A 22,180-nucleotide genomic window follows, 5' to 3' on the forward strand; every position below is an offset into this window, starting at 1 on the left:
AGAATTTCTGTGCTCTTTGTTCTATATGATTTGTATGTTTATCCTTTGCCATTGCCACATTATTTTGGTTACTATAGCTTTAAAGATGATTTGGAAATTTGATAGTATAAGTTCTCCAAATCTGCTCTTTTTAAATAATTGTTCTGGCTATACTAGGTCCTCTGATTCCATAAGAATTTTAGAATCAGTAAATTTCTTTAAAAAGACACTGGCATTTTCATAAAGATTGCATTGATTATAGATAACTTGAGGTAAATTGTCTTCTTGTTTGTGTCCTGTTTAACGTGGGCTTGTGTAACCTCAGGCTGTTAAGAACTGAGCTTTTTGCCTTCTCCTGCTGGCTGGCCTCTGAGAAGTCACTTTCAGTGATCATGTTTCTGGGGCTCTGCATCATTCTCTGCACTAAATGGAGGGAGCCCCCTTCTGTCACAGCATCTTCTGGTCTTCAGGGTAACACTGATGGAACTGAATGGAAGGGGAGAACTGGGCAGCCCCAAACTGGACCTCCACCACAGATTATCGCTGTTGTTACCTGAAATTGAGCAGTTTTTCAAACATATAAATGCCTATCAAATGGTTTTATCTTTGATTATGAAAATGACTCATTTTCTCAAAAGTTTGCAGGTTTGTAGTTGCTTTTAAGGGAGAGGGATTGCTGATTTCACTTGGCTGTGGCCTGAGGTATCTTCTTTTCCATGCCAGAGTACTAACTACATAATTTTGTATGAGAAACAGGTGCTACTTTGAGTTTATTACTAACTGTCCTGAATTTGGAACCAAGAACCATTGCTTCTTTGTGGAGTTGAGTGGAAATAGTGACTGGATCTAGTTGTTTTCTCTTTCCTGTTACATAATCTACACAGGTCATTTATAATTTGGGAGACCATTTTCAGTTTTATGTGATGTTCTGCTTCGGATACTTGAGGTTTATGACTAGGGTCATTTTGAATTTGTCAGAAGAATTGGGAGTCTGGTAGTATGCCCTTTTTTTTCTTTTTGATACATTTAAGCATAATTTTTTGTCCTTGCATTTTGACTTTCTGTAGGAGAATTTGAGTCTTAATCATGTATTACTCCCTTTTTTTCTTTAGATAAATGAACATAGTTCTTTTTCACCATAACATTTCAGCCTTCTCAGTTTTAAATTAGTATATATAATAAAATGGTTGGAGTTACACTTTTTTGGCGGGGGGGATGAAGATGACCTTGTATTGATTAATACCCGTAAACTATGTTTAATGAGGGTAGGGACTAAGTGTCTCTTATTCATTTCTTTTTCCCAGTGTTTAATACAAAATAAACAGTATGATTTTGCCAGTACATGGTAGCATTACAGTGTTGTGTTTGGTTTAGGTTCTAAGGGTTTTAAGCCAAGTTTGTGCTTTTGGTGACTGATTTTCACATCTCTGTACCCTTTGGAGAGGAGGATAAGAAAGTGGACCAGAACGTACTGTTTGGGAGAGAAGTACAGAATCAAGAAAGATTCTGGTTTGAGATAAAGGAATGGGGAATATGGCATAGAAGTGAAGCACACTATTGAGTATTTTTCCATTTCCTGTAAGATAATGTTTTTTGTTATCTGGTCTAGTGAGTTTAACCCATCTTAATTTTAATAGATTACTTATAATCTCATCTTAACTTCAGTGTATGAAATTGTATATTTATTTTACTAAAATCTTTGCTTTCCTCCTTTTTCCCTCTTAGGACATTTGCTACAAGATCCTATCGCACCCACCAACTCCACCTGCCAACATTATGTCTGCAAACCTTGTAAAGGCAAGAAAATGATGATGAAACCTTCATGTAGCTGGTGCAAAGACTATGAGCAATTTGAGGAAAACAAGCAATTAAGCATCCTAGTGAACTGCTACAAAAAACTATGCGAATATATCACACAGACTACATTGGCACGGGATATAATAGAAGCAGTCGACTGTTCTTCAGATATTTTGGCTTTGCTTAATGATGGATCACTGTTTTGTGAGGAGACAGAAAAACCCTCAGATTCATCCTTTACTTTGTGTTTAACACATTCCCCTTTACCTTCAACCTCAGAACCCACAGCTGATCCTCAAGCTAGTTTATCTCCAATATCTGAAAGCACCCTCAGCATTGCTATTGGCAGTTCTGTTATCAATGGTTTGCCTACTTATAATGGGCTTTCAATAGATAGATTTGGTATAAATATTCCTTCACCTGAACATTCAAACACAATTGATGTATGTAACACTGTTGACATAAAAACTGAGGATCTGTCTGACAGTTTGCCACCTGTCTGTGACACAGTAGCCACTGACTTATGCTCCACAGGCATTGATATCTGCAGTTTCAGTGAAGATATAAAACCTGGTGACTCTCTATTACTGAGTGTTGAGGAAGTGCTCCGCAGCTTAGAAACTGTTTCAAATACAGAGGTTTGTTGCCCTAATTTGCAGCCCAACTTGGAATCCACTGTCTCCAATGGACCTTTTCTGCAGCTTTCTTCCCAGTCTCTTAGCCATAATGTTTTTATGTCCACCAATCCTGCACTTCATGGGTTATCATGTACAGCAGCAACTCCAAAAGTAGCAAAATTGAATAGAAAACGATCCAGATCAGAAAGTGACAGTGAGAAAGTTCAGCCACTTCCAATTTCTACCATTATCCGAGGCCCAACGTTGGGGGCATCTGCCCCTGTGACAGTGAAACGGGAGAGCAAAATTTCTCTTCAACCTATAGCAACTGTTCCCAATGGAGGCACAACACCCAAAATCAGCAAAACTGTACTTTTATCTACTAAAAGCATGAAAAAGAGTCATGAACACGGATCCAAGAAATCTCACTCTAAAACCAAGCCAGGTATTCTTAAAAAAGAAAAAACTGTAAAGGAAAAGATTCCTAGTCACCATTTTATGCCAGGAAGTCCTACCAAGACTGTGTATAAAAAACCCCAGGAAAAGAAAGGGTGTAAATGTGGGCGTGCTACTCAAAATCCAAGTGTTCTTACATGCCGCGGCCAACGCTGCCCTTGCTACTCTAACCGCAAAGCCTGCTTAGATTGTATATGTCGTGGCTGCCAAAACTCCTATATGGCCAATGGGGAGAAGAAGCTGGAGGCATTTGCTGTGCCAGAAAAGGCCTTGGAGCAGACCAGGCTCACTTTGGGCATTAATGTGACTAGCATTGCTGTGCGCAATGCTAGTACCAGCACCAGTGTAATTAATGTCACAGGGTCCCCAGTAACAACGTTTTTAGCTGCCAGTACACATGATGATAAAAGTTTGGATGAAGCTATAGACATGAGATTCGACTGTTAAATCAGTGGGTCTTTAAACCTACCTCTGGTAGGGAAATAGCTACAGTTTCACGGCAGCTATGGTTTTGTTGGTTTAACTTGCCGGAGCTCCTGCATATAGATCACTTGTATCAAGTGTTTTCATTGCTAAGTTATATGTGTTAGTGTCGGGGAAATAGTTTGCAGATAATGGAGGAGTAACCCTACAACTATATGTCCTTAGTTCTTACAGAACCTTATAGTTTGAGAACAAATGCTGATGCAACTGATTTATACAAAATGAACTTTGGCAAGGAAAATAACATTAACCTCATTGTTTATGGTCATGCTTTGTGCATAATCAAAGTTTATGATTAAATGTAAGGAAGTGGTATCTAGTCAGTCCAAAAAGATTGTGCTGATTTTTTGTGAAAAAGTAGCCATTAGTTCAGGGGACTCAGTGCTGCCTTCAGATGCCATTGATGCTCCTCCTGTTGAAAAGCTGATGTGTCCAGCTCAACCTTTGTGCTGACATAATACCATTTCTGATCATGAAAATTGGCTACTGGTGTATGTAGCAGTTCTTAAATCAGCAGTATTATGAAAGAAAATTTGCCCCTCATTAGAATGTTGAAATCTGTCTTTTAAAGTGAACAAATTCTGTCAGGATTGCAGATGTTTAGCTCTTTATGCGATAAAACCCTTCTGAGTTTGAATAACTTTTATAGTTAGTCTGACTCCTTTCTAGGGAAAAAAATTGGAACACCTTCACTTTCAGCATGTTCTAATTAGATAAATGAAGTGGAGAAGAGCAGTTTTATTCTGAAGGTAATTGAATTTAGACTATAGGATATGACAGAATTTTTAAAAAATTATAAAAATTTTTATTTAGAAATTGGGATTATTTGAAATAATGCCCCCAAACTTACCCAGGTTTATGTGTTATATTTATTGCTATTGGCCACTTCTTTGATTTTTTTTTTGTTTGTTTGTTTCCTCTTCTAGTTTCACAGACTTTATTTTGAATATGCTCCTTTTCTCTTTTTTGGGGTGCTATTCATTATGAGGGCTTCTTTATAGAGGCCAAATAAAAAAATGCATTTTTATGAAGCCTGTGCATTTATGTAGGTTTGAAGCTAGAAGGATTTTCTTTAGAATGCTCTTTTGCATGTAAAGCACAAACTGTGTTTCAGTTTAAATTCACGACTTCCCTTTAATTTTTATGGGAAGACAAGTGAGTCACAAACATTCTGTTGAAGGGTAATCTAGTCAGTTGCTTGAAAGAGCACAGCCCAAATAAAACAAGGACTGACTAGGTTGTAAAGAAACGACCTTATGATTTAAAAGAATTGCTGCTTTGACAGTGCTTATTTAAAGAAAAATACTGCTGGAAAATTTCCAATTTCTACTACATTCACCATCTCTCATGAGATCTGACATATGTTGAAGTAAAGTTATGTTTTGATTTGGCACACAGCATGTTCAATGATGGTTACTCACCTAGTACAAGACATGGAGAAGAAACCTTTGGACACAGAGCAGATGACACCTCCTTCTGTTTTGTAGTGTATCCTGGTGTCATTTTCTGTGAATGTGGTCAGGTAGAATTGTTTTGTTGTTGTTGGGCTTTTTTTTTCCCTTTTTTTTTTCTTTTCTTCTTCTTCTTTTTTTTTTTTTTTTTTTTTTTTGTCTCTCTTGGTGGGGTGGGGGTGGGCTAAAGCCATAGGAAGAAAAATGTGATGTATGTGTCCAGTATGTACTATTTTGTTTTTGTTTTGCAAGAAGAGTTGAACTATTTTTGATAACAAGAGTAAATGGTGGAAAATGCTTCTTAGTTGTCTTGTCTTTATTTGCTTTCCAAATTTTGGAATTTTATTTAATTCCTCTAAGTGTTAGCAGTGTCTTATGAAACATGTATTTGCCTAAAGTTTGTAACAGTTTTGTGTTAAACCCAGATGCCCTGCTATATAAACTTGTAAATCTGTTCTTTATTCACTAATGATCACTGCAGAAATGATTAGAAATGAGATTGTACACATGGATGATTAGGATATATTTTGCAAATCTCCCAAACTTTCCTAATATTATGATCTTAAAATTCATAGAGTACTTTATTGCTTCCCAAGTTTGATAATTTTAGTTTTGTGTTTTTTGATGCATGGGAGGTTGGCAATATAGACAAATCGGAAATCATTAGTATGTGAGGGCCTTGATTGTTATGTAATATTGCCAATGGTTAATTCAGGTTGTTTTTAGCACAAGTTTCTCTTTTTTATGCTGGTATTCTCACTGCCACATTTTTGGAAACCTGTATTACACCTTAAATCTATCAATAAATGTTAGTTTTCTAATTCTATGTTGTAGAATACTGAGGAGTTTGGGATAGTATGCTCTGAATGGCCTATCTTATATACATTTGGGGAAGAATAATTAATTACAGTGCCTTGATTTTTGCATTGTTTTTCTTTATACCATGAGTTATTTAGGAATGCTGACTAATGACTAACTAGGGATGATTGAGAAATTATTACTGCAGTAACTGAATTTACTTTATCAGGATTTGAAACCATCAAAACAATAACAACTTCTAATATGACACATTTTCATTTGTTCTTTTGAGTCTTTGTTAACATACATAATCAGATGATAGAAGTGTCAGAGCTGGTGATTTATACTTTTGGTTAGCTTCAGTAAGTCTGTGTTTCTGTACAGAGCTGTAATATGGTCCTAGGATAAAGAATTCCTTTTATTTTACTGTGATCTTAGTATTCTTGAAACAACTCGTTGGTGACCTTGCTGAAGAAAAGTAAAAGTTTTACAACAGATGAAAAACAAAATTTCCTTTCCCATATCATAGGTAACAAATATAAAATGTTTTAGAAAATACTAAGTTTAAAGTACAGCATCAGAATCTAATAACTGGATGATAGTTTAACTTTTGTCCCTCCTTTCAAAAAAATTAGGTTCTAGGTACACAAATAACAATCAATTATACATTCTTCTAAAAGAATACATCATATATAAGGCTAAAAGTACATAAGGCTAAAGTCCCTCTTGATACCTGTGACCCTCTCATTCCCAGTATCTAGTCCTCTTCCTTATCCCCCCAAAGGAAAGAACTTACCAGTTAGATATTCCTTTATGATTTTCCCAGGGATTCAAAGAATTATTCTTTGAAACTACAGTTTGTTTGTGATGTTACTCTTTCAAACATAAAAATGAGGTGCAAGTGTGAATAACACCAAAAATATGTAGTGACTATCTTAGTGAACATGGTTCGTATTTGACAACTTGTCTCTTTATTTAGTTTTGCAAAAAGGGAAAAACAAAAACAAGTTAAATCATGCAGGTTTCTCCACCCAAGCACACTTCATAACATTTCCAAAAGTTGAGCAAATGACTTACCTCATTTGATCAATCTAGAATTTTATAAACACTTTGAATTGTACACAATGACATAGATAATATGCAGGGAAAATACACACAATTTTATTAATTTGATTACCTTGGCAATTAATGTTTTCGCTATGAAACTCACTTTTCACTGAATAGCATTAAGACCACAATAACCCTCAATTTAATTTTTATTATGCAGCCTGGGATGTTGTAAAAACTTTAAATTTCTAGTTGGGCAGGTTTATTTGGTGAGGTATTTACCAGAAAGTCCTAGTTCCTTGAAATTCACATTTCTTGCATTCAACTCTTAAGAAAGGACTACAGTGACAACGTCTGAAAATATACTTTGGGTAACCTAAATTAAAATAGCTTTATCTTAAATGGAATGATACTGGTAGCTGTTACTTTTTATAGTAATTACAGACTTTTAAACCAAATACAGACCAAAGTAAAAGCAAGAGGATTTCAGTAAGGAGACACAAGGTAAAAAGATAAAAGCCAAATAGTACCAAAAAAAAAATCAAATATATATTGGAAGATTAATTTTTGTTGATGGAGTCTTTAGAACTTTTTGTTGATGGAGTCTTTAGAAATAGTTTAGATCATTATGGATAATAAAACCTTTAAACCATATCTGGCTTCTAAGCCAGTATTATCTTTTTAATATTTTATCTGAAATTTTTTTTAAAAAATGGCCTTCTCTCCCTAGTAAAGAGTGGATGGAATAGATGGTAACTTTCACATATCACAAATATTTTAAATCCTAATTTACTAGTGTGTTTAGGTTATTACGTGGTGTTTTCTAAAAATTTAGTCATCTTTTAAAGCTTTTAGTTGGTGAACTATTAGATGCCAAATTCTAATATTTATCATTTTCTGTTACCATGAAGTAGAGGATTAATTCTGATCATGAAAAGTAAAATAGCAGGCAACAGAGGATACTGAAAACAACAACAACAAAACCCAAGCTATTATTGTACCAGTTGATGGTACATTTCCTAAATAGCACTTATCTCTACTTTTGCCCACCATAGCCTGATTATAGGTCTGATTATTTTAATTTTTTTAACTTAACATTGGTTAGGAGGAACAAAAGCAGGGTGACAAGGGATACTGTTCTGACATTTAGGACTTGTGGTTAAAGGAAAAAACCCAGGGGAAAAGGTGAGGACTTTGACATAGATGTTAGTTTCTTGGGGGTTTCTTTTGCTTACACTATTAATGTCCATTCTTTTTCATAGTTTATTTTGTTTTATCTTTAAGGACATTATAGGATTTGGCTGCACTGTGGCTTGCTGAAAAAATGTATAATTCTGTAATGAACACATCTACCTCTACAGTACAGACGAAACAGTCTTCCTTTATGGGTGGCATCACTTTTTTTCCGTTTTTGTGATAAATATTTAGGTGAGAGAATATTTGAAATTGTTATTTTCAATATGAAGGGATTGAGGCCTTAACTGTTGGCTTAGTCTAATATTCAGTGATGAAAGGAATACATCTAGTAAGAATTTTCATGTATCACTAAGTCTTCACAGTAGGCCTTCTAGTAGGAAGTACAGATGGGGTATCAACTAATTTGGAGATTAATAAGTCATTCAGTAATTCTTCACAAATGTTAGATAAGTTAAAAGGAAACTTTTTTTCAAGTATGAGTCAAATTCTGTAATTAAATGTTTTTTTCATCATATTTCATCTAAGATCCACAGTCAGAAAGGGGAGAGATTATTCAGAACTTGCCAGCAAGGTTGGAAGGCCCAGTGGTTACAATACCTGAGGATGTAAAGTGACTAGCAGTTTGGCAGGTCATTGTGAAGTTACATTAAACCAAGTAAGTTCAAGATCTTTGAACTCCTCCAGTACACATATTTAAAGTCTGTTGAGATGTTTTGGCAGTGCTTTTATTACCAGGGTTAAGTCACTTCTGGAGGCCCTTAACTGCTTTTTAAAGTTCCAGAATATTTTTGACTCAAGTTTTCTGCAAGTGAAGGTTTCTTCTGGGCTCCATAGGAGCCCTGAGGGGCCTCAGAGATGCTGGACAACAGAGGCAACACCTGCTTTTGTGCAGAGAACTGTGCTTGGCACTGTCCTCGAGGGATCCTTGGTACATTCAGGGGTGAAGAGTGCCAATTCACAGACGTCGGAAGGTGGTGTATATCACTATTTGTTTGGAGAAAAAGCTGTGCCAAGAGCTCTGAGGCAAATTGGAGGAGTCCCCCAAATTGAGTATGTGTATCCAGACCTATTAAAACGTTTTAAAGTTCCTAGTGCAGATACATACTTGCAGAAATCAAAGCCTTTAAAAGCAGTATGCAAACTGGAGCATCTCCACAAGAAAAAGACATTTAAAACATGTATCTCCTGTAGACACTGGCTGCTACTCTTCATCCACTGACTGAAGCCTTCCACATTTTTCTGAAAGGTCTGAGGTTACTATTTTATTGCCTTTGTTTCCAATTTCAGAGGGAGAGACAGTTTCCTCTGTTTCATAATCTTCAAAGGAGCTGAAAGAACAAACAAAAGTGAGTTACTGATTTTTTTTTTTAAATATGTCAGCATTTGAGTAGGAATCAAATATGACAAACCAGGGACTGAAGACCGCCAGCTTACAAAAAAGTGCCCTCAGCTACTAAATGACAGCTATAAACAAGCCATGCTGGAGAGAAAATGCTACCATTAGAACAGAAAACATATTCTCCCTAGAAAATGCTACCATCTAGAACAGAAAACATATTCTCCCTGTTCCTTAAACCCAAGTTCATGTTAGAATTTGTTGAAAATATGCTGTATCTAGCTTTCCCTAGGAGCGTTGGTGGGAATGAGAGCATATTATGGATGTGGCTAGATTGGGGAGGGTTTGAGGTCCAGAAAGTACAAGCTTTACATGAATGCCTTCCATGCAGAGTGGGGAACATTCTCACCCCTCAACTTGCTCTATAGCTTCCCTGGTTTCCAAGAAGTACATTTAGGTGTGCAAATATATACATAGAACAGATTAAAGCTAATTCATTATTTCCTTACATCCTTTACAGAATTTCCAGCATATCTCCTTTGCTTATTCTCCTTAGAAATACTGGTATCTCCTGAACTCCATCATCTTCACCCTTAGCTATTCCTGAGGGTGGCCTTATGCAGGGACAACAAAATACTTGATCTAGTGGGAATGAAGGCTGCTTGAAATATTAAATTGATAAATAAGCTGAGGCTACATCTGGACCCAGAAAAATAATACATCATAATTACTGTCTGTCACAGAATTTGGTATCACCAGCTTCATCTTTTCATCCTTTTTGAGGACTTTACATACTTCTGGACATACAGTCCCTTCATCAAAAAGATACCAAGGTTGTCTAATGGGGAAAAATATGGTAAGGCAGGTGTGTCCAGTAGTAGAGGTAATACCTATTCAAACCCCTAAAACATTTTTGAATAGAAGTTCGAGAATGTTAAAAAAAAAAAAAGCCTATCTAATATTTGGAAAGCTTACCCTTGAGTACCAATTTTTTTTTAAAGATTTTATTTATTTATTTGACAGAGAGAGATTACAAGCAGGCAGAGAGAGAGAGAGGAGGAAGCAGGCTCCCCGCTGAGCAGAGAGCCCGAAGTGGGACTCGATCCCAGGACCCTGAGATCATGACCTGAGCCGAAGGCAGCGGCTTAACCTACTGAGCCACCCAGGCGCCCCTTGAGTACCAATTTTTGATCCTATCAAACAGTATTTACAACTTCATTTTGCAGAAATATTCCATTCTATACTTAATTTGTTTCTACTCTTCCCCTACCTCTTTGAGGTCTCAGTGTAACTGGCGTCTCCTGGATAAGGAGGCACTAGGGAGGGTACTGCTTTAATGGAAGTGAAGCAGGGTTGATGGTTGAGCCTCCATTTCTGGAACAAAATTCTCAAAAGCTAGTTCTAGCAATGCAGTTATCAGTTACTGTGACTGCTTATTTCCTGTCAGGAGTGGAAGACAATAGCCCACACTTACTGTCTGAGCTCTCAGGATCTTAAACATCTCAGAGAAGATCTGCGAATAAGTTAGGCCTGAACTGAGACTCATTCAGTAAATACGTGAGGTCCTGTTCTAGGCATGAGCCAAATGCTATTTCACCATTTCACAATGGTGACAATGACAGAACTAGCCCCTTCCTCACAGCACTTGTACCCTAATGGAGGCCTTCTGGAATAATGGTAAAGTGTTTAGCCTTAGAGCATGGGCTTTGGAAAAGACAGGTTCCAATCTCAGTTTGATCACGCGATGTGATTTTGGGCATGTTACTTAACCCCTCTGCACCAGTTTCCTCAACTAATGACTTAATAGCAGTTCCCACCTCTTATGAAGGTCAAGTGGAGATTAAATCATAAACTCTTGGAAAATGTTAGGTATTATTCTCATGATAGAGAATGCTGGGGCTTACTGGAACATGATGGTGACATCTAATCCTATATTGGGGGGCAGAGTCACATATTTTGTGTGTCATTTGTGAATAAAATTTTTACAAAAGAGTATTTTTTCCACTGTAGCCTCATACCGGAAGTGGGATTTCTAATAATGGATTTGATCCAATCTAGTTCATTAAGCTATTCCAATGCCCTGTAGGTTGGTTACAGTGGAATGCTACCCTTTTACTTTTAAGGGCACCAAGAACAGTACTATTATGCATAGAGACTTTGGAGGAGTCTTCTGGATTGAGGGAGTGCATTCAGAACCTTTTTTAGAGTCCTGGAGACTTCTACTCTGTCCTAGTGTTTCTCAAATAGGGGTGATTTTCCCTCCTGGGGACATTTGGTAATGCCTGGATGCATATTTGATTGTCACAACTGAGTAGGTCCTCTTGGCATCTAATGGGTAGAGTTCAGGGATCCTACCTATATCCTACAATGTGCTAGACAATAACTCACAGCAGAATTACCCAGCTTAAAGCATCAATGCTGTTGAGAAACCCTGCTCTAACTCTTGCACCTTCAATGTTAGTGCATCCCAACATTCTGGATTAAGCTGTGCTTGTTTTCTACTTTCCTGGATGGCCAGTCTTTCTTAAGGCTTTATTCATCACATGTTTACCTGTGGTTTCTAAATGTATATGCCCAGCCTCAGCCTCTTTATAACTTGGAGACTGCCATGTATCCAACTGCCTCCTCTCTAGCACTTCCATTATGGCAGTATATACAAAGCTGAACTCACCTTTCCCACACACCTGGCTCTACCATAATCACCTAATCCAGTGACCCCAAATTTCTCTTCCTTTGCCGTCCCTTCTTCAAATCCAGCCAGTCTCTTCTACCTTTTATAATAATACATGGGCACAATTTTGCCTCTTCCTCCCTGTTGCCACTGATTGAGTTCAAGGCACTGTATTTTCATTGCAGTAGTTTTCTAACAGCTGACCTTCCTGTCTTCACTCTTGTCACATACCCTTTGCTATTGCTATACCAGGCTATTTACCTTGTCCAAATGGTTTATGGTCTTGGGATCTAATGCCACTGTATGTGTTCTTTGGTGGCTTGCACTGCCCTTAACCCTTTTGTTAACTTGTGTTCATCTTTTAATCTGAGATGTCATTAAAAGTTTCCCTGATTCCCAATGCCTGAATAACCATCGTTTTTAAAAAATTCATTTAAGTAATCTCTACATCTGATATGGGGTTCAAACTCATGACCCTGAGATCCAAAGTCATACACTTTTCCAAATGAGCCAGTCAGGTGCCCCACATCTAGCAATCTTTTTTTTTTTTTTTTTTTTAGAAAGCATTAGAGAGGAGAAGGTCAGAAGGAGGAGCAGACCTCCCCATGGAGCTGAGAGCCCGATGCGGGACTTGATCCCCGGGACTCCGGGATCATGACCTGAGCTGAAGGCAGTCGCTTAACCAACTGAGCCACCCAGGTGCCCCAGCAATCATTTTTAAGTAGACTCCACACCCAGCATGGAGCCCAATGAGGGGCTTGAACTCAGGACCCTGAGATAAAGACCTGAGCTGAGATCTAGTCAGACACTTAATTGGCTGAACCATTCGGGTGCCCCATTAAAAATCTTTCAAATTTAAATTCCAGTTAACATACAATATAATAGTTTCAGGTGTAGAATAAAGTGATATTCATTACTTTTGTACAAAACCCAGTGCTCATCATGGCACATGTACTCAATCCCTACCACCATCTCTTATTTACATGTCTGCAAAGCTTTCCTTATTTGTCTCCCTGCTTCTATTCTTGCACTACTACTGAAGATTACTATCTTCAAAATATGTAAGTGGGATTATATTACCTCATTGTTTAACTCTTTCAATAGCTTCCCAAAGGCTGGCATGATCTGTCCTCCGTGAATCCTTCCAGCCACATCTTCCTCTGTGTCTTATTATATTTCAGCCATACTAGTCTTTTAAAAATGTCCTCAATACATTTTTTCCTGCCTTGGAGCCACTGCATATGTTTCTTCCTCTACCTAGAACATTTTTGCTCCCTGCTTTTTTTGTCACTATTACCCTTTCAACCTTTAGGTTCTCAACACCTCAGGAATTTGCTCAGCACCCTAAATCTCCATTATTGGTTCACTCTGTTTCCTTCACAATTATGTAATTGTCTTTCCCACTTGACTATGAAGTGTCCCATTTTCCAACTCACTAATTTTCTTGGGCTATATATAGTATAAAAAAAAACTGATGTCCTAATGCTCTTTGTGAAATGATGTGTCAAGTTGTCAGGAAGGCTGGAGTAAAATGGTGAGGATGCAGAAGTCTTTGTGAAGTCACTGAAGTCAGAATGGTAAGAGCCTAAACTTTATTCTGTTCTCTAGACCACTTCTAGGTTTACTTATAGGTAACTGGGATTCTTCTGAGCACATATGAAGATTATTTTATTAAGTATTCTGTTAACTAAACTGGCTATTTTTGAATGAGTAGCAGGGTCAGAGGATTAAAGCAGAACTCCTAGGGTTCACAAATAGTTCGCTAGAAAGCCTAGGTATACCGAAGTATAACTAGGTAATATCTAAGTATTAACATGGTGATGTTAGCCTAAGGTATTTTTGCTAGCAAAAGGTTGCCTTTAGAAACTTGTTTCTCTAAGCAGTTTTTCCCTCTTAGATGAACAATTTCTGGGCAAAAGTATTACGGCTGGTTGTGCAGATTTCCTGAATAAACAGAAATAATGACTGGCATGTATATGGTCGGAAAAAGGATTTGTGTGGTTGTCTGGGAATGTGGTTTGATTCCATTTTTGGGATTCTACTTACAGGGGTAAAGGGATATAGTATTTGATTTGGGGTTTGTCTGAGGAAATTAACACATATCTTGGCCATAAGCACAGAATAAAATGTTAAATAGTTCCTTAATTTGGAGTCTATAATGCTTTAGAAATAGGAGAGGATGAATCTTTCCTTTATACTTTTAAATCTTAACTCACTTAGGTAAAATGGATTAACTGAAACACCTTTAGAAGTTGGATATTTGCTTCAGTGCATTTTCTTGTTGACCTCGTTCAGTAACTAGAAAATCTTTTGTTTCAACTCTTTTTAAATTTTCTTAATATGTACATCCACTTTTTTTTTTTTTTAAGATTTTATTTATTTGACAGACACAGCGAGAGAGGGAACACAAGCACGGGGAGTGGGAGAGGATCTCAGCAGACTTCCCGCTGAGCAGGGAGCCCAATGCAGGGCTTGCTCCCATGACCCTAGGATCATGACCTGAGCCAAAGACAGACGCTTAACCGACTGAGTCACCCAGGCGCCCCACTTTCTTGCCTCAGACTTCATTTTTGATCTCTTGCAGCTCCCTAGGGTCATGAGCCACCAGTTGTTTATTCTTATTTAGTTTGCATGTAGATAATATGAAAATTAGAGTTAAATACATTCTAATTATATGAACTTGAAGGGAGGGTTAGGGTTTCACTCATTTTCATTATTAACCACAGTGCTTTGCACTAAGTAAGTACCAGTGAATCTTTATTGAAATAAATTAAAATTGGGCTTTGTCTTGTTATGTTGAATCCAGGAAAAATGAAAACATATATTAAATTCAGGTCTGTATAAAGGTGCTGTTTACTAAGCACTATAAAACATGATTCAGAACTGTTCTACTTGTAAGATTGTAACTCATGCTTTACAGTATTAATTACTGTCATTCCTTCGCCTCTTACGCCCCAATATATATACACATTACCTCCCCTTTCCCTCATTATTTCTGCTCCTCTGTTAAATTCTTCCACCTTGTTGAGGATAGTCAGGCTCCACACAACCCCTTACTCCACACTACTGCATTCCTAGAAGATGATCTGGGGGGTTTGGGGCTGGCCTTCTTTAACTACAGCACCTTACTTTCCAGTGCTGGAAATAAGTATGTAACTCTTACAAAGAGTAATTCATGTAAGTTTGTATTTAATATAAAGGAAAAAGCTACTTTTAAAAACATTCAGGGGTAAACAGTTCTATTTTCTAAATGTCCAATAATAGAGAAATGGATGTGAACTATTGCTTGAGAGAACACTTCTGAAGCATTAAAAGTCATGTTTTTGAACACTCTAGTAACATTAAGCATCAAAAAGAAATACACTTAAAGTGTAAATAATGGTTATCTCTGGATGAACCAAGTGAGTTGAATCTCTTTATATTTTCCAATTTTTCTGCAGCAAGCCTCTCTGTCTCTACTAATCAGATAAAGACTCTCAGAATAAAAAAAGGAAATTGTTTTTAATCTAGGTTAATCAAATGTAAAGCTGTTGGTAAAATACCAGAATATCCTGTAAGAAATATTTTTAAGATAATGTAAAGGTTTTTTCAAAAGATTTTATTCATTTATTTGAATGAGCATGGGAGGAGGTAGGGTCAGAGGGAGAAGAAGACTCCTGTTGAGCAGGGAGACCCATGTGGGGCTTGATTCCGGGACTCCGGAATCATGACCTGAGCCAAAGGCAGCCACTTAACCAACTGAGCTACCCAGGTACCCCAATAATGTAAAATATTCTTAACTAAAAAAGTAAACAGATTATTTGTCACATTGGCAGAAAGGTTTGATTATTGTAGGTCTCAGTTTCCTAAGGTAGCAACATGGAGGACTCTTTAGCCTGCTTTATGTAATTTTCTTATTGCAGAGATCATAAGAGTGTTAATTATAAATAAGTTTAGCATCCTAACCTGTTATCTTCATATAGGAGGCAGCTGAATTGGTTTATGTAACTGGTACCCTATCTGGTTTCACCCAGGACCATACATTACCTTGAATTCATACAAATGATGTTGTATGCTGTGATTATGTTGTGTGCTAGTCGTGATAATTCACAGTGTTTACAGCCTCAACGTTTGCAGTCTTTCTCATATCTGGAGTTATTGCTCAGTTATTCTTGAAGGCTTAAGTACTAGCCTTGAATTTGGCAGTACAGCTACCTGACACAAAGGCTACCTATGAAGTTTGTTAGATGGTAAAGTAGATGGAGAATTTCAAGTTGTTTTTGGAGGGTCAAGTTGTCTGGAATCCTGAAGTTTATCCTTGTAGTGAGGTGGCTGCTGGGACTATTGCCTTCTTTGCCAGTAAACATTTGCTAAGGATCTCCTACATTCCTAACATTTGCCAGGTGTTACAATTAAAAGATGAGTAAAACAGTGGTCTTTGGTGGTACCTGAGTGGCTGAATCAGTTAAGCAGGTGACTCTTGATCTCAGATCAGGTCTTGATCTCAGGGTCATAAGTTCAAGCCCTGTGTTGGGCTTCAGTCTGGGCAGGGAGCCTACTTTAAAAAAAAAAAAAAAAAGGCAAAACAACAACAACAACAACAAAAAAAAAAAAAAAAACAAAAAACCAAAACCAAACCAAAAAACCATCCAAACAAAAAGTCAGTGATTTTTGCCCTGAGAAGCCCAGGTTCTCATGGAAATACAAAGAGCTCCATTTTTTCCAGCATTTATATGCTATTGTTGGATACATTATATATAATTCTCTGTATAGTTTTGTTGTTTATGCAACATATTTACTGTGTGTTGAATGTGAGCCATGTACTGTGCCCTGGGAAAGAAGAGAACAAGGTAGGTCATGGAATGGTAATATAGCTGATTAAATTCTAGTTCAGGAGGTTTTCTAATGTGGCCAAGATCACAGTAGTAGTAGTAGTAGTAACAGCCAGTGTACACATTGTCTTAATTCTTAAAACAGCTCAGTGTGCAGGTGGTATCCTCATGGTGTAGGTAATGCTAAGGCATGGATACCTGGGACTGCACAGCTAGTTACGTGACAGAGCAAGGATCTGAAATTATTAGGTTCGTCTAACTCCAAATTCCATGCTTTTATTTTGTATCTCTTTCCATACAAGGAGTAGTAATGATAGTAATAGCTACTATTTATCAGGTATCCACTATGTGCTGGGTGTTTAGATATATTATCTTAGATTGTCACAACCACCTTAGGAACGTTAGTTGCTGGAGTCTTCTGAAACTGAGCCTCAGGAGTCAGATAACCTGCCCAGCTGGTGAGTGGTGGATAGAACCGGATCTGTCTGTCTCCTTCCTAAGCCTCTGCGCTTTCCATAGTAGCAGTTCTTCCATGTCTAATATTTGAGTCTTATAAGTTTTGTTTGACAGACTCACCCTGATGTATCTGTAATTCTTCTTGAGATAAAGCCCTAGGCAGTGTAACCTTGGGCTTCTGGGTCTGGCCTTGCTTTTGAATGTATCAGTCAGCTATTAACAACTGTAAACCGGTCTTCCTTTTCCTTTGACATTCTAGTTCTCACTCTAAGGGCTATTGTAAACCGTCTCTCCCCTCAGGACCTCGTCACTCACATGTGCTCTATGGAGGCCTTATCTTATCTCCTACAACATGAGAAGAGGAGTATCTAGCAGAAGCCTCTCATATACACTGCTCGAATTTCATTACAGCTGGTCTCTGCATCTCCTCTCATGACCCCTCCCCTTTTCATCTGTCTGCATCCCTTTGCCTCTCCTCTCTTTCTTCCAGGCACACTGTTGCCTTCTCCAAGGACCACAACTGGAAAAACTTCTGCTTGAGTCAGTTGTTTATTCTCTTTAGCTGCCATCAGTTGTTCTTTTTAGACCAACAAACTTCTAAGTGTTTATCTTGCTATCTGTTTTCTCCTTCCTTTTTAGCAAGTTACAAAATAATATGTAGTATAAATTCCATTTTTGTAAAACATTATCTCTTTGCATTGAAATGTCTGGAAGGGAAGACAGACTGCCTGTCTTTGGATGGTGAATTTTAGATGCAGTTTTTTGTTCATTATATTTTCTATCTCTTCTGCTGTGCATACATACCATCTATGTATTACCTATTTTAGACACATTACCTATGTAAACAGATAGGGAGAAAACATTTTTCCTATTGAAGAATTACATGCTTATTTTATGAACCTTACAAATTACAGACCAGTATAAAAAAAAGCCAATTATTTGCAATCTCAGAGTTAACAGTTTATAGCCTTATATTTTAGCTTGTATATCATAGATGTACACATTTGTAATAATGAAATATTACAGTTTTCTAACCCCCTCTTATGTTTTTATGTAAACACAAAATTTCAGTGTTTGCAAAATGTAACACATCGATACCATGACTTATTGAACCATTGTATTACTTTACATTTTTGTTACTTTTGAATTTTTTAATTTTAGAATGACCAGTGGCCAAAGCCAATTGTTTGGATAGAACAGGTCTATCCAGACTTCTGATTATTTACAAAATGGAATTGTGAGTCAAAGGGTGAAAATTCAGGCTGTTGCTACATACTGTCAAATTACATTCCAGGGAGTTTTGGCCAATTTGTTTCAACCATCAATATCTGAAAGTGTTTGTCTTATTGCATAGTGAGTCTTGAGTGAGTTGTTATTGCAGTGTGCTTCCTCTATGGGAAGCAGTTAAGATGGAATACTACTCAGCCATCAAAAAATGAAATCTTGCCATTTGCAATGATGTGAATGGAACTAAGCAGTATTATGCTAAGTGAAATAAGTCAGAGAAAGACAATTACCATATGATCTTGCTGATATGTGGAATTTAAGAACCAAAACAGGATCATAGAGGAAGAGAGGAAAAATTAAAATAAGATGAAACCAGAGAAGAAGACAAACCATAAGAGACTCTCAAACATAGGAAACAAACAGGGTTGCTGGTGGGGAGAAGAGTAAGGGGATGGGTAAAGGGTAACTGGGTGATGGACATTAAGGAGGGCACGTGATATACTGAGCACTGGGTATTATATAAGACTGATGAATCACTGACCTCTACCTCTGAAACCAATAATACTTTATATGTAAATTGAATTAAAATAAAATTAAAAATAAAGCAAAAAATTGTGTGTGGGGGGGTTTGTTTCTCTTAAACAGAAAGAAGCAAATAAAATATTTCCGAGGATTTTTCTAGTGGATTGCAGGAGGCTAGATTTACACACCTTATAAAGAGGCCCCACGAATGGTTCAGTTTGCCATATCAATGTTACAGGGAAGTGATAATTCACGTCCTTATATTTAAACATTGATTTTAAGTTTTTTAAAATTTAAACATTGATTTTAAACCCTCTGAATCTGAATTTGAAAAAAAAAAAAGCAGGTAAGATACTTTATTTGCTTCTGTCTGTTCTCCCTGCTTAGTCAGGGATCCTGTCTGTGTTCATCAATATCCGATAATGCTTAGTATACAGTAGTAATACACACACTTATTGAATTAATATTATCTTTAGCATTTTATTTTAAAAATAGCTGTCAATTTCGTAAGCTAGAAACTTTCTGACTCTTGCTTTTTTTCTTACACGTTCTACTGAAATATAATTTACATATACTTCATTGATCTTAAGTGTTCAATGTGTTTTAGTAAATTTTTACAGTTGTGCAGCCAATACCCCAATCTAATTTTATAACATTATTTCATCCCTCCATTTGTCCCTCCTCTCCTTTGTGCCTGTTTGTAGTCACTCTCATTCCTGGAACTAGGCAAACACTGATTTGCTTTCTGCTCTACAGTTTTGCTTTTTCTAGAAATTTCTTACAAATGGAATCATATAATACATAGTCTTTAGTGTTTGGCTTCTTTCACATAGAGTGATATTTTTGAGAGACTCATCCATGTTGTTGCATGTATTAGTTCTTTTATTTATTGAGGTATAACTGACATACAATGAATTGCTCATACATGAAAATTTGATTTTTTTGTATGTACCTGTAAAAGCATTTTAACATTCAAGATCATGAAGATATCCATTCCCCTGCTTCCCAACCAAAGTCTACTTATGCCCCTATATAATCACTGCTCTTCTCCCAAGGTAACTACTAATCTGTGGTCATGACAGATTAATTTGCATTTTCTAGAATTTTAAATAAATGGAATCAAGTGGGTTATACTTTGTCTAGCTTCTTTCACTTAGTTTATTTTGCGATCCATCCATACTGTGTTTATCAATAGTTTATTCCTCTTTTATTGCTGAGTATCATTCCATCTTATGGATATACTGTATTTTATCAATTCACCAGTGTGAATTTTGGGTAACTATGAAAAATGCAGCTATAAACATTCATGTACAAGTCTTTGGGTGAACATTTCTCTTGGGCCAGTTCCTAGGAGTGGAATTGCTGATTCATATGATGAGTGCATTGTTTACATGTTAACAGGTGGACAAACTCTTCTAAAGAGGCTATATAACTTTACATCCTCATCAGTTCAATGTATGAGGTTCCAGCTTCTCCACTTCTCCACATCATTGTCAACTAGTGGTTTTAGTTGGTCTAGTGGCTGTGTGGTAGGTCTCACTGTGGTTTTGGCTTTCTCCTAATGTCTAACAATCTTCTCATCTTTTCATGTAACATCTTTTCTGTAACTATTTGCTGTTTGAGTCTCTAATTTAGTTGTGTTTATTTAGATTCTTTGTCTGTTTAAAGGTTAGGTTATTGGTTTTTTTATTATTGAGTGGTAAAAATTCTTTACATATTTTGGATATAAGCCCTTTATCAAGCTGTTTTGGAAATATTTTCTCTCAAACTTTTCATTTACTTAATGGTGCTTTCTGAAGAGCAATAGTTTTTAATTCTGAAGGAAGCCCAATTTATTTTTTTAATTGCTCTTGCCTAACTCAAGGTCACAGTGATTTTCTCCTGTTTTATTCTAGAAGCTATAGAGTTTGTGCTCTCACACTTAGGTCTTTTATCCATTTTGAGTTATTTTTGTATACGGTATGAGATATGGATTGGGGGTCTTTTGTTGGGTATATGGATATCCAATGATTTCAACGTCATTTATTCTGCACTGGTTGAAACTTAATTGGCCGTCCATATTAGGGTCTATTTCTAGAGTGTTTAAGTGATCTATTTTTATACATGCCAATGCTACAATGTCTCAATTATTTGGTTTAAGGGAAATTCTGAAACCAGGCAGCCCAAGTCCTTCAATTTTGTTCCTTTAAAAAAAAAGTTTGGCTATTCTAGGTACTTTGCATTTCTACATAAATTTTAGGATCAGTCTGCCAATTACAACAAAAGCCTGCAGGGATTTTAGTAGGGAATTTGTTAAATCTGCACATTTGGTGGAACTGACATTTTAACAGTACTTAACTTTCTAATCCAATTTAGGTCAGCATTATTTTGGCAGTTTGCAGTGTGCAAGTATTATAGTTCTTTGGTTATATTTAATTCCTAAATATTTTGTTCCTTTTGATGCTAATGTGAAGAGAATTATTCTTTTTATTTGAATTTCCCTACTGGACTGTTCACTGCTAGTATATGGAAATACAACTAATTTTTGTATATTGAACTTATATTCTGAGATCTTGCTAACTACTAGCTCATTAGTTCTGGTAGCTTTGTGATAGAATCTGCTTCAGGTCTTTTATTTGAATTATTTTCCGCTTCAAGGTTACATAATCTACAAATAGTTTTACTACTTCCTTTACAATCTGAATACTTTCAGTCTTTTCCTTATCTTACTGCAAAACATAGAACCCTTAGTTACAATGTTGAGTTGAAATGAATAGAAACATCTCTACTTTGTTCTTGATCTCAGGGGGAAGGCATTCAATTTTTCACTGTAAGTATGTTAATTGTAGATGCCTTTTATCTAGGTAAGGGGCCCAAGGGAATGGGGCGCCTGGTGGCTCAGTGGGTTAAGCCTCTGCCTTTGGCTCAGGTCACGATCTCAGGGTCCTGGAATAGAGCCCCACACTGGACTCTCTGCTCAGCAGGGAGCCTGCTCCCCCCCCCCCCCGCCTACTTGTGATCTCTCTCTGAGTCAAATAAATAAAATTTTTTTAAAAGGGGGGGTGCCCAGGGAAAAAGATGGCAGAGGAGTAGGGGACCCTTTTTCAACCAGTCCCCTGAATTGAGCTGAATGTCTACCAGAGCATTCTGAATACCCACAAAATCAGCCTGAGATGTAAGAAGATGTAAGAAGAGCTATCTGAATCTCTAAAAACAGAGTTTGGTCTCAAGGGGTTTGGATACAGTCACTTCTGCTCTCTCAGAGGAGATGGGGAAAGCTTTCAGGGAAAGCTGCCAGAAAGCAAACTCCCCCCCCCACCCCCGCCAAAACCGGTTTTCTCTGAATCCATCCC

The 22,180-nt window shown here is 37.0% G+C and overlaps 2 protein-coding genes across 3 annotated transcripts in view; one reads left to right on the forward strand and one right to left on the reverse strand.

Moving 5' to 3' along the window:
* MSL2 (MSL complex subunit 2) overlaps positions 1-5,609 on the forward strand; it is a 40,462-nt gene extending 34,853 nt beyond the window's left edge. Inside the window, exon 2 of the mRNA XM_044252312.1 lies at positions 1,705-5,609. Coding sequence (XP_044108247.1) covers positions 1,705-3,296 — 1,592 coding nt within the window. The 3' untranslated portion in view covers positions 3,297-5,609. The remainder of the gene's footprint in view (positions 1-1,704) is intronic.
* A 924-nt stretch (positions 5,610-6,533) lies between these two features.
* Positions 6,534-22,180, reverse strand: part of PPP2R3A (protein phosphatase 2 regulatory subunit B''alpha) — a 202,712-nt gene continuing 187,065 nt past the window's right edge. For both annotated transcript variants that reach the window (XM_044252310.1, XM_044252309.1), the window contains one exon: positions 6,534-9,153. In XM_044252310.1, coding sequence (XP_044108245.1) covers positions 9,027-9,153 — 127 coding nt within the window. In that variant the 3' untranslated portion in view covers positions 6,534-9,026. The remainder of the gene's footprint in view (positions 9,154-22,180) is intronic.

This window comes from Neovison vison, chromosome 6 (genome assembly GCF_020171115.1).
Source record: "Neovison vison isolate M4711 chromosome 6, ASM_NN_V1, whole genome shotgun sequence".
NCBI lineage: Eukaryota > Metazoa > Chordata > Mammalia > Carnivora > Mustelidae > Neogale > Neogale vison.